General features: G+C 39.0%; 1 protein-coding gene across 2 annotated transcripts in view; it reads right to left on the minus strand.

Annotated features, from left to right (window-relative positions):
- The window catches only part of LOC108698386 (teneurin-1), a 405,073-nt gene that overhangs the window by 57,200 nt on the left and 330,221 nt on the right, over window positions 1-17,652 (minus strand). For both annotated transcript variants that reach the window (XM_041572726.1, XM_041572725.1), the window contains 3 exons: window positions 12,212-12,355; window positions 3,943-4,192; window positions 5-25 (listed from right to left, as the gene is read on the minus strand). In XM_041572726.1, coding sequence (XP_041428660.1) covers window positions 5-25; window positions 3,943-4,192; window positions 12,212-12,355 — 415 coding nt within the window. The remainder of the gene's footprint in view (window positions 1-4; window positions 26-3,942; window positions 4,193-12,211; window positions 12,356-17,652) is intronic.

The raw sequence follows: 17,652 nt of genomic DNA on the forward strand, positions 1-17,652 counted from the left end.
TTACCTGTGCCGAGTATCTCGGTTTCTGATATAATAAATCCAGTTTGGAGCAGCGCAAGGAAAGCAGAAGACAAACAGCAATTACTGGAAATGTCTGAAATCCTAAATATGCCTTTTTATTGCTATTCAAAAATACCAGCGGTAATATGGTTGTGATATTGTACAGTGACAGTAATTGCATTTTGGCTAAGCTATTAAGGGGAAACCCACAGAACAGTAAGGTAGATAATACATTTGAAAGATAAATGCATGCTTTTTTTTCCTGTGCTTTGATATTTCCCAGCTGACCAGCAAACTGTACAGGTACCACAGTTAGGATCTGAAAAACAGCAACTATTAACCCAGACATAAGGGAAAACAATGACATTTGTTCAGCCATTGACAGCTTTTTTTAAAAAAAAAATCACAGATAAGATTGGCGATTTTTTTTAAGCTTTGCTTTAAAGGAGAAGGAAAGGCAAATGTTAGGCACCCCCAAGTGATTGTATTGACTTACCTGAAACCCCGGGCCGGTGCTCCTATCAGCAGAAAACTGCACCGGCCAGGGGTTATACCAGTGAGCACCACGGAGCGATTTTTTCCTGCTTCCTCCTTTTTCTCGCGGCTGCACATGCGCAGTAGAGCAAAAAGCTGAAATGAAACTAAAAAGTCGGCTATTTCGTTCTACTGCTCATGCATCTGCCCCGGGAATTTGAAGAAAGAACAATACAGAAGTGGATCGCTCCGTGGTGCTCACTGGTATAACCCCGGGCTGGTGCAGTTTTCTGCTTTTTTTTTTCTTGAGCATGAGCCCGGGGTTTCAGGTAAGTCAATACAATACCTAACATATGGCACCCCCAAGTGCACTAAGTCTTTCCTTCTCCTTTAATTAACCTTTCTTAGTTCTCCCACTTTGCATCTACCCCTGTACTGAAGATACACCAACAAAAACGTCACCCTTTGTGAAAAAGACACAACATGCTTCCAAATCAGTTTGTAACCTTTAGTATGTTATAGAATGTCTTATTCAAAGTAACTTTTCAATTGGCCTTCATATTTTCATTTTTATAGTTTTGAATTATCTGCCTTCATCTTCTGACTCTTTCCAGCTTTCAAATGGGGGTCGCTGACCCATCTAAAAAGCAAATGCTCTGTAAGGCTACAAATGTATTGCTATTGCTACTTTTTCTTTCTCATCTTTCTATTCAGGCCTCTCCTATTCATATTTCAGTCACTTATTTAAATCAATGCATGGTTACTAGGGTAATTTGGACCCAAGCAGCTAGATTGCTGAAATTACCGGATAAAAAAAGCGAAATAACTCAGAAACCCAAAAATAATAAAAAAATTAAAATAAACTGAAATGGTCATCATAATAATCATACTAAAAGTCATTAAGATCATACTCTAGGCTACGATAATAACCAGATTGCAGCTTGTTATATGGAAATAATGTGACAGATAACTAAGAAAGAATCTTTCTGATGCAGGAAACCTTCTCTAACAAAACAAGCTTTTTATTCATCACTAATCTGTTTTACATAGAAATCAGACACAAATTAAGTTGTCTGTTTTTGATGACAGTATCCATTAAACTGTATGCAGAATTCATATAGAGTATATTTAGCAAAGCTAAAGAAAACAGATGACATAGCCTCTTTAACGATGCAGTATAAGTATATATATATATATATATATATATATAAATATATATATATATATATATATATATATATATATATATATATATATATATATATATATATATATCTGGAAACAGGCGAGCACACACAGGTCTTAATTGAAAAACAAAAGGTGTTTATTAAACAAAAAACTGACGTTTCGGCTAGCACTCTAGCCTTTCTCAAAGTGTGCTAGAGCTAGAGTGCTAGCCGAAATGTCAGTTTTTTGTTTAATAAACACCTTTTGTTTTTCAATTAAGACCTGTGTGTGCTCGCCTGTTTCCAGATATACATTATTATTTTGCTGTTAGCACCCAGGCAACAAGACTTTTTAAACGAGCTGTGCTGGCTTTTTTTGCTCTTTATATATATATATATATATATATATATAAATATATATATATAAATATATATATATATATATATATATATATATATATATATATATATATATATATATATATATATATATATATATATATATATATATATATATATATACACACACACACTGCAACACAAGCAACACAGTTTGCCACAGTGGAAATTAGTTTGTGCTGTGCTGAGCCGGATGCATCAGTAAAGCCTGTCCTATCTTTGCAAGCAGACACAAGCCATTTAATCCCCAAATTATATATTTGCCTTTTCAGTAACCACATTGTCGTGTATAAATGGGCATATGTACAATAAGCGCTTATGCAGTATTTCCCATAATCACACCAATCACGCCGGATTTTGCATAGCCCATTATTAACATTGGCAATTTAAAGGAATTAGCCTGACAAAGGACTGATTACCTTTCAGCTTGCTGCAGACTATGTTACAGACGCTAATTTCACTTATTTTGACACTTAGCCCCCGGGATATACTTTTTAGATTTAGCATCTAGTTTTGAAGTTATGCCGTGGATCATTTTAAATTAGTGTTACAGCAACTTGAACATTGTCTCTTCATTACCAAATAATTGCAATGCTCACTGCAAGTTCAAATTCATTATTTACGCGGAAACAATTACAAGTCTTTGAGCGGTATGAAATTTAATCTTGCTGCTTGTTTTGGCGGAAAAGTACATTTCTAAGCTGATGGTCTGGATATAAATCTGAAAACAAAACTGGGATCTTCAGCACTAGTAATGGTTTAGCTAAATCAGAATCAATGAATGAATGATTAGGAAATTCCCACTAGGTGAGGACCCTATTAGGCTGCAGATAAATTACTGAGCCGTGTGATCCAATATCGGTCAAGGAGGCCTTCATCTTGGACCATACCATTACAGCTGACTAAGTGAGGAATGAACAGAATGTCCCATGCAGCTATTGCATAGCTTATTTATATAGTCACAGCAAAGTTCCAGGGAAGTTGTATATCTGCTGAAAGTATACAAGTACACAGTGTACTTGGATTAGTTGGGGTTCTATATATGTATATGACGTCTGGGGATATGAATGTGCGGCTGAGCACCATAGGGTACACGAAGGTCAGCTTTAAAGGGGTGGTTCAACTTTAAGTATGTGATAGAATAACTAATTCTAAGCAACTTTTCAATCAGCTTTCATTTTTTATTTTTATTTTACAGTTTTTGAATGAATTGCCTTCTTCTTCTTCTGAATCTTCCCAGCTTTAAAATGGGGAACACTGACCCCATCTAAAAACAAATTCTCGCTACACACTACACATTTATTGTCATTGCTACTTTTTATTACTCATCTTGCTATTCAGACCCTCTGCTATTCATATTCCAGTCTCTCATTCAAATCAATGCATGGTTGATTGGGTCATTTGGACAGTAGCAACCAGATTGCTTGAATTGCAAACTGTGAGTAGTGATGGGCAAATTTGCGCGATTCCCCGCCAGCGAATAATTTCGCGAAATGCCCGCGAAAATTCGCCACCAGCGTCAAAAATGAGACACCGGCGTCGTTTCGCGAATTTTTCGCCATTTCATGAATTTCGTGGGAAATCACGAATTTTCCGGTGAAGCGAAACAGCGCAAATTCGCCCATCACTAACTGTGAGCTGTTGATTAAAAAGTGAAGTAACTCAAAAACCACAAACCACAAAAAAATGAAAACCAACTGCAAATTGTCTTAGAATATCAACCCCTTTAACTCTTCCTGCACTGGGATTAAATTGTACATCCTCCCCCCAAATTTCTCTATAAACAAAGGCTAATTCATCCCATGTGATCTTGAATAGGCATTTCAGAACATTGCAGCTTTTCTCTACACTGTGGTTCAACAGCAACACATTTTAGAAACTCCTGCTTACAATATTTTCTTACCTGAGTTCTAATACATTGATGACATTTCCAGAAGGGTAAATCCTCCTAACGTAGTTAAAATCGCCAACGTATAGGCTTCCGTCTGGTCCGGTTGCCAGTGCGACGGGAGCAAAGAGTTTGCTGTTACTAGTCGGCCCGTTGCAGTTGGAGCAGGAGATACTTCTCTGCTGGCCATTCCCCATAAGTGTAGAGATCACTGGGGGCTGCTGGGATATAAATACATTTTCCCCATCTCCTTTGTGCAATATTCCTAAATGAGAGATCACATGCACTAAATGTCAAGTACAAATACAAGTCTTCTATATTAACTTTTAAATATGCATTCATTTTAAGCGTAATAGGTTAAAGGGATCCAATCATCAACAAAAAAATCTCTATGCACATCTAATTAGGGATATGCAGCTTCCTTAAGTAATATAGGCAGCTTTCACAGAATTACATATTTTAATACCACGATGGAGCCGTTTCTTTTTCCTTGTTAAGCTTTCTTATCTCGTCACTCTTTTTAATTATTTTCATTTCAGACAGGATCGGTGACCATAAAGTATGACAGAGCTGCTGATTTGTGAATGAGACAGGCACTTCTTTCCTTTAATTACACTCTCCTATGACAATACAGTTACTTTTATGTTTTCAACTATTTGAAGTGTATTTTTTTGCCAAACTACCCCACTTAAATAATCATATTCACCGGTTTCAGTCTAAAAATAAATGATTTCTTTAAGGTGTTGCATTGTGCTATGGAGCCTGTATCCTAGTTCACTCGTGTATGGTAATGGAGATAATCTTCCTCCATTCACATATTGCAGATACAGCTTAGTTCTCATATAAAGTCTCTCTCTTCTGCTATTGTAAGGTTGAGGATATCTGCATATGAAGACGGCTTCCCGGGAATCATGCAAATTCCTTTTGATGTGCAAGTCAATAAATAAAGTAGCAAACTCTATGCATAAATATTGCCTTTTGTGTTTATGTGCTGTACATCATCAGTTCATCTGGCATACTGACATTTTATACGCCTTAGAAATTCTATATACAACATGAAACAGGCACTCTGAGGGCATAAAGTAAATGTAATTAAAAACAGTGTACAACCTACTTTCTGATACATGAATAAATAGGGGGGCAGTTGAGGCCCTTCTGCCTCCAAACTTACTGTGCTGGTGGCACAGGAGTCAGTGGGATTTGCTGATAATTAATCCAGGAGAAACATAACATACATCAAATAGAAAGTACAAATAAAGCTGCTTGGGATCCCTGTGATTCCAAAACATTTCCTGGGATGCAAGGTGAATTAACTGTAGGGCCCCAGAGGAACACACTGTGTAAGTCAGCACTACACACAAACAGTCTACCTTCCACTTTTTGTGTTACTGTTTGCTTTCATGAGACGAAAAAATATGATTTTCTCCATGGTTTGAGTGTTGTTTATTTGCCGTTTCTACTTTATTGTCTCCTTGCTCTGTTGTCTGCTGAGTATGGTAACAATAACTATAAATGATCAGTTAGCAGAAAAAGCCCTTGCTGGAACATACTTGGCTTCTATTGCAACTCAGCGAGCCACCTCTGATCCACCCCAAGCAACTCAAAGTACCCATCTAATGCTCAACCCATAACTTCCACCATCTCTTTAATGGCATTCCACTCTTCCTTCTAAAATACTGCTATCCCTGTGTATTCACTAAATCATCTTCTACTCTGTGATAGTTTTGGAAACACCCTCACCATTTACTGTATTCTCTGAACCAACCTGTTTAAATGGGAGAAAATATGTGGAATCTGTTTGCTTCAGATCATTCATGTGAAGGCACAAGTATATTAGTTTTCTTGTACTCCCTGTCCAGTATTTTATGTCTCTCAAGGTTTATTATGCAAGCTCTGCCTCATATATAATAGGTCCTTCATCACCATCACTGTGTTGACCTTCACTTTTCAATTTTTAATTTGAAAGTTACTGGTATGGGACTCCTTATCCAGAAAGCTCGGAAGTACGAGAAGGACAAAAAATTTGAAGCCTTTCTCACATCTTTCGTAACTGGAAGAACATGATAACCTCCTTGACGACTTGGTGGTCAGACTGGCCAGAAAATGACCAGCAGGTGACACTGTTGTAACACAATTCATTGATGTTAACAGTGCACGTAACCTTTAATATCTTGGAATTAGAAAAAAATGAATAATGAATGGACATAGCAAAAGTGCTTAGAATAGCACCCTTATCAATTTTACATTCACACAGGTTTACTTATACTTTAAGAGGAGGTGGTCTGCATATATATGTGCATAGGAGCCAGCAAAGCTCCGGCATACTTCACATGGGAGATAGAGACACCTAAGGGAGGGAGGAGAATTCTACAGGTGGCACTGGACAGCTTGCATTGCTGCTCAGGTCTTCACAATCTCAACAAGCAGGTGGCGGAGTGGGAACTCCGGCAGGCCTGGACACCCCAGTCGATGATGGACCCCTTATCTGGAAAACCTCAAATCTGGAGTATTTTGGATAACGGGTTCCATAACTAAATCACTTTGACTGTCCAATGGTCTAGGAGTAAAGATATTGTGACATTAGCTATCTGCTTTAGAAATGTACAATTTTTTCTTGCAGCAGAGGGGTTTAGTACCAAGCAATTCAAGTCTTTCTCTAACTTTCCTATTAAATACACTGTAACACCTCATATAGCAGAAAAAACTTATTTTAGATATGATAGAACACATTTACACTGCTTTGTAAATTTGTGCTCATTGTATATGCTTTTTGTATGCAGTGGAGATGACATTAAATCACTCTTGACTTATCAGGATCTTCATATGTTTCCGCCTACTTTTCATTATAAAACAATACTTCTGATAAATATTCAAGCGCATCAGCTCAAATCACATTGTGGATTGGTGATGAGTTAAGTGAAACCAAAATGTTTGGTAGAGGCCCCCAAACGTTTATTTTTTTGGTTCATTTACATTAAAATAATACAGAACGTTATTTTGATGGGGTTTTGACAAAGATATTACAAAAAAGAAAGAACAGCCTGCAGAAGCTGGTCAAGCAATGATCTTATGGGCAAATAAACTGAATGGATGGAATGGCTTTGCCCGGAGTGAAGAAGCACTTAACTTAAAGTGTCAAGTTAACTGGCAAATAACTAATGGTAAATGATGATGAAATTCCCAGGTGGTGGTACTGCAATTACTATAGTATCTTCAATAAGGAACAAAGCTTTCTGAGAGACTGGAAACCAAGGGTAACTAGAGTGACCACTGGCATTCTGATACATTGCAAAATGTATCCCTGTAATACAGTTGTGTCCCTCCAAAGTGGCCACTTGCAGTAAGGTTCACTTCAAATGATTCTTACTGATAGTGTGTGCCGCTTTAATAATATATCAGTAGGGAAGGCAGTAGACTGGACAGCTAAACCCTATAACTAGCACACTTTGAGCAGGATTTAGGGAAAGCACTTATGTGTTTTCTAGTGTGAAAGGTAAATGCACAGTGCACTTAGCAGTGAACTCATCACAATTCTGCAACAGATGACCACAAAATCACTCAAGCAGCAGCAGCGTCTGGATGTTCATTAAGCCTGTACTTGATTGATTCTTGAAACAAATTCTTTCTGAAATGGCAGAGAACACTCCTGATTACAGACAATGGATTTGGTCAGAAAACAGTCACTTGAGATGCAAGATTCACAGATACACAGGCTTTTGGGTCAAGGATGCTCTTGTACTTTTTAATTATTGAATAGTAAATGTACCATCACTGCAAAGTTCATGAACTTAGTAAACAAAGAAACTGATATGTATTTGTACCTGCTTGTCATCTTGTAGTCAGTCCTAGGGGCACATTTACTAAAGGGCGAAGTGACTAACGCTGGCGATGATTCGCCAGCATGATGTCATTTTGTTACTTCGCCGATTTACTAATTTTGCTATCGAAAGAGACACACTCTAGTGATCATTCTCACTCTATCGCCAGGCGAATTTTCGCTCTGGTGAAGTGATGTGACTCCGCAAATTCACTAAGATGTGGGTTTTACTGAACATTACCTCTTGTGCCAGACTTGCCTTCACCAGCTCAGACCAGATGAAGTGCAATGGAGTGCATAGGACTTCCTCAATTTTTAGGGCAAAATTTTTCTAAACAATTGGTAGCAATGCGGTAATGGCGGAGCTCACCCAGCGTCTCCCGTCTCCCAACCGACCGCTGCTCTTGCGATACGCCAGTCACTTCCAACCGGCTCCAACATACATACAAGAGCTCGCTGCGGAGCGCTGATTGGGTTCCCCCCTCCATTTTCTAACACATAGAACATAAACTATACACTGGCTCATGTGTAGGGCATTATAACAACTCTATTTTATTTATTATGGTTCCATGGACATGTGTAATGTAATGTATTTACTGCAACATATACGTCCATGTAACTTTATCATCTCCAAAAAAGCTGGCAAATTTTCTCTAGTATTACTTCGGCAATCAAAGCAAAGATGCTCTAGCGTTGCCTGATTTGCACACGGCGGGAGATGATAAAGTTACATGGACGTATATGGGAATCACTGCCCTAGCGGGTCCTTTGTTTACCCAGATAGTGATTTCCTCTCCCTGGGGGTTGTGTAATTTAATACTGACCTTAATGTTGCCCATTAAAGGGCAGTATGTTCGAATATAAAAGGGTAGAGCACCATGTGCTCAAGGTCTTTCCTGGGACCTCACGTCACCATGAGGTGGATACAGGCCCAGGGCTTCTGAGTCAAATTCTACATCAGGTTTAATTAGTGTTAGTAAATGGACAGTCATAGTCACTCTAGGGGGCAAATTCACTAAGATTCGTAGTTGCGCCAGGCGTAACTTCGCCACACTTCGTCAGGCGTAGTTTCGCCAGCGCTCCGCAAATTTACTAAAATCCGAAGTTGCGCTCAGGGGTAGCGTAAGATTGCGAAGTTGGGCTAGCGTTGATTCGCTAAGACGAAGCGAAGTTACGCTAGTGATGGTTAATTTGCATACGGCACCAAATTCAAATTTCAATGGAGGAATATGTAGCAGCACTACAAATGCCTGGGAAACCTTCAAAACATCAAATAAAATTTTTATTTTGCCCTACACATGTGCCCACTGTATAGTTAAGTTGCCATGAGTTAGGAAATGTAGGGGGGAAGGAGGGGATCTTTTCGATCTTTTTCAGCCTATCACCCATAATATATAAAAAACTCCAAATTTGAACTTTTTTTGAAGCAATCCCTATCTTCTCTATTGTGCTTCGCCTGGTCTGAGGTGGCGAAGGAAGTCTAGCGTAAAAGGTAGCGTTCAGTACAATGCACGTGTTAGTGAATTTGCGTAGTTACGTCCGTTGCGAAAATTTGCCAGGCGTAAGGGTGCGAAGTAACACTAGCGAATTTACGCCAGCATCCGTTAGTGAATTTGCGAAGTAACGAAAATGCCCAATTGACGCTAGCGTTAGGTGCTTCGGAGCTTAGTGAATTTGCCCCTAGGAGTGAACGGCAGGCTTAGGGAAAGTAGTGAGCAGCCTTTCACTTCAAAAGAGGAAAAAAAGTTAGGGGTTAGGACCCTGCAGTGCTAAAGACCGCTAGCTCCGGGACCTTAGTGTGTGAATTGAGGACCAGATAGGGTACCAAGATACAAGACCAAGCACTGAAGTGAAAGGAGGAATCTGCACACAAGAATGTGGTAACCTATGTCATTGACTTATCTTATCTCTGGGAAGGAATGTCATAATTATCTCAAATTATCTCAGAGGAGCGACTGCCAATTTCATTTATTCAGTTGTTCAACTTTAATAACAAGTTGATTGCTGCAAGAAATATGTTTTGTGATCTGAATCTTTCACTACCAAGAGGATCATACAAGGTACCAGGAGTTGCTGGGAGTTGCTCGGGCAGCAAGGAGTAAGCAGCACTGGAAAAGCAGCACATTAGGATTACACACCCCACAGTCACACTTTTATAGCATACTTACGGGTGTGCTACATACTGTATGTAGAAAGTGTTTTTAACAAAATACACAAATCAGCCTCTGTCTATGCCATCAAAAATAGGCAGATGGTGCTGTATATCATTGGTTTATGCCTATTAGAGCTAGTAACAAGCTGAAAATAATGTTGCATGTAGAGTTGCCAATTTGCCAGTGCCTGTCTGGCTGGTGAAAATAAAACAGGGTGCCATGTTATCAATGGGGAAGAAATATAAGAGAGTTAATAAGGCAACACGAGTTCCATCCTGAAAAAACATGTTAATGTCGGCCCCTTAGTAAAAAGTATGGAGGGTTGTGGGGAAATGTCAAGGCACCTGTATCGCCCCCAAACCCACTAAGGAATCTGATGGCAGATACTCATTGTAGGAGATGTCCCATTAGCAATATTTCCTTTTATTCTTGCTATTTTAACAGGTGATAATTCCACTAGATAACTGTCTGCTTTGCTATTTGCTATTTGCTGATACCAGCCCTGCTAACATCAGATACTGAATCCCTTCAGGTAGGGAAAGAACTTAAGCAGTTGACTGTTTACTCATATAGAGATCACAGCTGGGTTTAATCTGATATTACGAAGCAAGGTAAATGCTTAGGGATTGAGTGGGATTGCAAGAACAAAGGCTGTGTGTGTTGAGACAGACAATATAAGACTACAAATGAACTAGAGCAAGGTATTGTGTGTGACACCGCATAAGAACCTGCTCAAGATTCAATTTTCTAATCGTGAAGGTAGCAGAAAATGTTTCTAAGGAAGGGTGAATAATGACTCTGACCAAAGTAGTCTTTCTCTCTGCTTCTCTCTCGGTGGCTTTAGAAAAGCATTGGCTCAGCTGCTTATAAACAAAATACTCAATAATGAACTGTTACATAAATGTATAGAAAGCATCTATATAAAATATGTATACATTAATTCCAGCTAGTTTTATTGTGGGCATGTTAGCCTTGTTTTCTAAGAGCAGGCAAGGTGCAAAAATCTGCTCAAGCAACAAAGCTAAGCAACTCACATTAATTACAAATGATCAATGTAATTGCTGTTGAAGTAGTATCTGCTTATCTTTTCCTATTAAATGCCCTCATTGCCGATTGTGATCATTAAGATAATATAGGAGAAGCCAGCTCTCCTCCAACAAAAGACTCCACTTCCCAGAAGCTTCAAATAATTATTCACATAGTTACAGTTATAGTTGGGTTGAAAAAAAGAGAAAGCATATCTGTTAAGCAGCTGGCTTCTGCTATTCCTTTAACACAGGGATCCCTAACCTTTTGAACCTGTGAGCAACATTCAGAAGTAAAAGGAGTTGGGGAGCAACACAAGCATGAAAAATGTTCCCGGGTGCCAAATAAGGGCTGAGATTGGCCATTTAGTAGCCCCATGGGGATTGTCAACCTACATTGAGGCTCTGTTTGGCAGTACATCTGGTTTTTATGCAACCAAAACTTGCCTCCAAGCCTGGAATTCAAAAATAAGCTCCTGGGAGCAACATTCAAGGGGCTGGGGAGCAACATGTTGCTCACGAGCTACTGGTTGGGGATCACTGCTTTAGCAGAACCATAATAAACTGAACATTTTACCCAAAAGTGGTAATTCTGAAACATGGACAGTGACACCATCAGATGAGGAGCTCCCAGGACGATGGCATAGCAAGATACATAAGAGAAGTATTGGTCCTGATTGTAAGGATAGGGTACTGAGGAATTCGAAGCAATGGGGAGTACAGGAAACTGTACAATGAGCATGGTGTAATATTTAAACTAATGGCTAGGACACACAAAAAAATGACTGTGTGAAGTTATAGAATAGGAATCCAGAAGGGCAGGCCCAGTATAAGATGGACGGCGGAGGACTTGAGCAAAATGGTTGTTAGATGATAGAAAACCAAAGTGATGAACAGAGAAGACTGGGGTAAAGTTGGTAAGGAGCACAAGGCCCTTTAAAGCATGTAACACCAACGTGTAAGTAAGTTGGACAGTAGCTGATGTATGGGAAATTAGTTTTAGTCATTGTTAATGAGCAACAACAAGTTACTAGCATTAGGAGTACCTGTCCCCATGCCCCAGCCATCAGTAAAAGAGGAAAAAATACTTATCCAGAGGCAGGAATGTTGTAAGAAGCCCCTTCTTTAATTAGGTATTAATCTCTTTCTCTTTAAATAAACTATTTACTGAGGTATTCTAGTCCAATATTGTTTTAACACTACTAAAATTAGGCAAACTTTCTTCAGTTACTACTATAAAACCCGTAGGCTTAAGCATTATTAGAAATCAGTGCAAGCAGCACACTTACCATTTTGAGGATTTAAAATATGATGCTTGTTGAATGACCAGCCTCCAAGGTTTGATGCATCCATCTCAAAGCCTTGCAGCGTGACCGTTCTTTTCTCCCACAACACAAAGTCTGTGCAAGACTCGTATTCATACCCGACCGACACTGCCATAGAAAAACATGTAGATATTTAAATGCAATTCGTTCTCTAGAGCGATCAGGTTTATTCAACATATCATTTCATGGCCATCAATAAGAACAAGACAAGACACTGGATAAGGTAGGCATTTCACCAGGGTTTGCTTGCAATGAAGAAATACTGCCGTTTTATGCAGCCACTAGTGATGGCTGAATTTATTCGCCAGGCGCGAATTCGCTGCGAATTTGCGCGTTTCGCCGCCAGCGAATAAATTCGCGAAATGCCCGCGAATAAATTCGGGAAACGCCCGCGAACATTTTTTTCCGAAAAAACGGACGCCGGTGTCAAAAAATTCGCCCATCACTAGCAGCCACCTCAAAATCAGGAATAGGTAAAAGCAAAACATATTGATTCATATTGACTTTGAGAGACTTCCTGGCTCTTTTAACGGTTAATCTCCGAGTTCAACATTGCCTCAAAATATATAAGGTGATAACCAACTATTCAGTGAATAAGCAAAGTAAAATATGAGAATTTGAAAATAAAAAAATCACCATACAGGTATGGAATCTATTATCTGGAATGCTTCGGACCTGGGGTATTTCAGATAAGGGGTCTTTTCATAATTTTGGTCTCCATACAATCTGTACATGAAATAAACCAAAACATATTATTTTGCCACCAATATGGATTAATGCAACTTAGTTACCATCAAGTACAAGGTACTGTTTTATTATGACATATTTTTTTAAAATTTGGATATCGGGTTTGTGAAAAAGGTTGATTTTTGCACATTATATTTTCACTCTGAGTTCTGACTGAAATTTAATCAGTTTGTCACCAGAGTTTTTAATATAAAATTATTCATAAATGTGGTTTCTGCATTTTAATTTAATTTATAGAATTTTTTTTTTGCTACATTATACTTGTGTCCACTAGATGGGGACAATCAGCTATAATTCCTTGCACAATTACTAAGCACAATACAGTCAAGCCTGGGTGATGTAGATGACCTCACTGGCATTTGGTTTCCAACCGCATCACTGAAGAGATTAAGAAGAGGCATGTCGCCACATCTGTGCTTGGACATAGTAAAATTCCACTTGATAAAATTAAAAAAAAAAACACATTACATATAGCGAACAGTCAAGAGCAATGCCCTATACATTTAAGTGCAATCAATTTATATATACAGTTATTAGCATGGGAAGATTCTTGTTAAACAGATTTGATTTGTGGAGTTTTTGGATCTTGAAGGATTCCAGTAACTAGTAGAGTGAAGTGTAAAACAACTGGAATATGAATAGGAGGAAAAAGCAGCAATAACAATAGTTTATAGCCATACAGAACATTTGGGTTTTTTTTTAGATGGGGTCAGTGACCCCCATTTGAAAGCTGGAAAGAATCAGATAATCAAATAATTCAAAAATTATAAAAAAAAACAACAAATATTGCTTAGAACTGGCCATTTTATACCATTCTAAAGGGTATATTTATCAAAGAGTGAAGTTAGAGATCGCCACAGTCCGCTAGCGTGAAATAGCGACTTGATTCATTTCTATGGGATTTTCAAAGGCGTATTTATCAATGGGTGAACTTTCACCCTTTGATGAATACGCCTCTAAAAATCCCATAGAAATGAACGGAGAGAGGCGGACTGTGGCGATCTTTAACTTCACTCTTTGATAAATGTACCCCCCATAACTGAACTTAAAGGTGAACCAGCCCTTTAAAGTTTATTCTTTGGACTAGAACTAGAACAGAATGGGGTGCTAGAAGTCTGAATCCCTAAGAAACCCTAGTCTAGCACTCCATACCAACCCGATTCACGTAGGGTGACTAATCAGACCCAACACTTGTACAGGCATGGGACCTGTTATCCAGAATACTCGGGACCTGGTGTTTTCTGGATAATGGATCTTTCTGTAATTTTTTTCCTCCAATAAGGATTAATTATATCTTAGTTGGGATCACGTACAAGCTACTGTTTTATTATTACAGAGAAAAGGAAATCATTTTTAAAAATGTGGATTATTTAGATGGAGTCTATGGGGTAAATTTATCAAAGAGTGAAGTTCCGCCACTAGAGTGAAATTCCGCAGCTCTCAATTCATTTCTATGGGATTTTGAAAGGTGTATTTATCAATGGGTGAAAGTGAAAGTTCACCCTTTGATAAATACGCCTTTAAAAATCCCATAGAAATGAATGGGGAGTGGCGGCATTTCACTCTAGTGGCGGAACTTCACTATTAACTTCACTCTTTGCTAAATATACACCCATGGGAGACAGTCTTTCTGTAATTCGGAACTTTCTAGATAATGGGTTTTCCGGATAACGAATCCCATACCTGTACTGGCTTTTAGACCTGAGTGAGGAAAGGCTTGTTTTTTCTTACATTATATTCTGCCTCATAGCTTTATAAGGGTAAGCTTTACCATCCTTCCAGGATTTTTCTAGTTATACCAAGACACACACAGCACAATCTGTCCACAATTCTACTTACTTTAATTTGTACCATGGGCCATTTTTTGTTCTATGACTGTGGACTGGCAGTGGCATAACGATAAAGGAAACAGAGCCCTTGCCCGTCGGGAGGGGGAGATGGGACTGCTTCCTCTGTTTGGGGGGCTGAAAGTGGGTGACCCACCATAGATATGAATATAGTGACATGATAAAGTGCTATACGTTATTTAATGCCTTTAGTAGCAGTAACTATGAAACCAAGAAGAGAGCCAAGAATAAACAAAATGATTTTTGGAGGAAACTCTTGCACGCATTGTAGGATTTTAAACAGTTTCATTGTGTACTGTCGCTTTTTTTGGAAAATTCAACTTTGTACAGCTCCCATCATGCTTTAAAGGAGAACCAAACCCTAAAAATGAATATGGCTAAAAACGCTATGTTTTATATAGTGATCTGACTGCACCAGCCTAAAGGTTCAACGTCTAGTGATGGGAGAATTTATTCGCCAGGCGCGAATTTGCGTCGAATTTCCGCGTTTCGCTGCCAGCGAATTTTTCGGCGAAACAGCGCAAATCCGCCCATCACTATCAACGTCTCTATAACGTCTCTTCAAAAGAGCTCATCATTTTGGATTTTGCTAGGAGTGTCAGTGGCACTGCATTTGCTTATGTGTTCTGGGCAGCTGTTGAGAAGCTAGTCTTAGGGGTCGTCACAAAGCATCAAGCAGAAAATTCGATTTGCCTGTCATAAAAGCTGATGCTACAGGGCTGATTATTCAATTCTGATGCTAACTGTCCTGGTTTTTGAGCTTCCATGTACCAATAATCTGAATCCATTACTATTCGGCCTTGTGTCTGAACTTTTATATTCTAGATATACATTGTATAGGTATGGGACCTCTTACCCAGAATGCTTGGGACCTGGGATTTTCCAGATATTTCTATAATTTGGATCTTCATACCTTAATACTAGAAAATCATGTAAACATTAAATAAACCCAATATCCTGGTTTTGCTTCCAATGAGGATGAATTATATCTTAGTTGGGATCAAGTACAAGCTACTGTTTTATTATAACAGAGAAAAAGAAAATTATTTTTACAGATTTGGATTATTCATATAAAATGGCGTCATGGGAGAAGGCCTTTTCGTAATTCAGACCCGGGTTTCCCGATATATCGGATCCCATAGCTGTAATATATATTGTTAGTCAGTCCCTAAGCTTGGGTAAATGACAGCAGCGTAGAGAATGTGCAATAATGTGGCAAAAAAAATATGGGTAACTACAGGGGGCATAGTTGGAGACAGAGATCTTCCCTGTTACAGGGATATGGTTGCTATAAATAACTGCACTAGTGCAAGTTAGCACATATGTTTGTAAATCAGCCCATGAATACGACCAGGATCGGACTGTCTCAGGGGCCCCTCTGACCCCCATACTACAAAGCCCCCTCTGGGCCCCTGGCGCACAAACAACCCCGCACTCGAACCTGCCCCCCCCCCCGTGTGCATTCTCATACCCACCCCCATGTGAACTCATAAACTTGCCAAAGTGCGACAAAGGCAGGAGGAGGCATTTTGGGGTGGCAGGGACAAGGAGCGGGTCTGGCCCGGTGGGGACCACGATCACTGGGGCCACCGGGTTTTTTCCCGGTGTCCCGCCGGCCCAGTCCGACCCTCAATATGTCTATTTAGCATCACAGAACTCCAAAAAAAGACATTTGTAGCTGGATGAGCCTAATTTATTTTTAGATCCTTAAAAACAGGGATTAGGTCAGTTTCCTTCAGCAACTCTTCAGCATTAATCTGCTGGTTTTGTTGTTGACTAACAACTCTCTGTTAGTGTTAAGTGCCTGCGAAGCAACGGATGCAAATGCATGCGAGAATTTACATGAAAAGAATTGTGGAGGCAGAAGTTTAAAAGCAGATTGAGTTCTCAGTTTTACAAAAAAAAAACCTGTTTGCCGTTTAGGGACAGCACAATAAAAAGTAAGTGGGACGGTAGAAATGCCTAAGAAGCAAGATTCATAATTTCAGCTGGTGTTGGGCCCATTTTTCTGGGAGAGTTATGCTGAGAGGGATATGACACAACACTTCAGTGTTGCCCAAGGAAGTCCTTGGAGAAAGGCAGGGGTGGTAAATTTGGCTTCTATTTCATTCCCCTCACAAACCTGTGATTCCACTGAAATAGTGAGGAACAAATATGAAACCAGTTACAGCCACACCCTGCCATAAATCTGATATCCATGTTTAACTAACAACATGTCTGACACAATAACAATTAAAAAATAGTGATGAGTGAATTTCGTGAAAAGCATTGAAGTTAATGGGCGACTTTTTTTTTTTTTTACACGCCCATTTTTCTTTTTTTGTCCTAATGCATTTTTTGTCAATGGGTGTTTTTTCTTATGTTGACTTTTTTTGTCCAAATGCATTAAAGTCAAATGGCGTTTTTTCTTATGGGCTTTTTTTCTGGGCGAATCTTTCCACAGCGAAATATTGCAGCAGTTTCGCCAAAAAATTTGCACATGGCAAAATTCTGAATATCGCTGTGAATCCATGGCTGGCGAATAAATTCACTCATCTATTAAATTAATTTAGTTATTAAACTATTAAAGAATCTTATAAAAATGTCATATATATGTATCAGTAAATATTGCCCTTTTCTATACTTTCCCTTAAGATGCCATTTTATGATACTGTTATGTGACTCACTGATGTAGGTCCTGACTGTGGGAGCAGAAGATCCGCCTCTGACTATTTGTAACCTAGCATGAGTGTGTGCCCTTGGTTTGTGGGAGTACAGAGCCTTATAGGGGAGGGTTGGACTTTTTAACTTGAAATCCACTGAGACATTGCT

The sequence above is a fragment of the Xenopus laevis genome, chromosome 8L (genome assembly GCF_017654675.1).
Source record: "Xenopus laevis strain J_2021 chromosome 8L, Xenopus_laevis_v10.1, whole genome shotgun sequence".
Lineage (NCBI taxonomy): Eukaryota > Metazoa > Chordata > Amphibia > Anura > Pipidae > Xenopus > Xenopus laevis.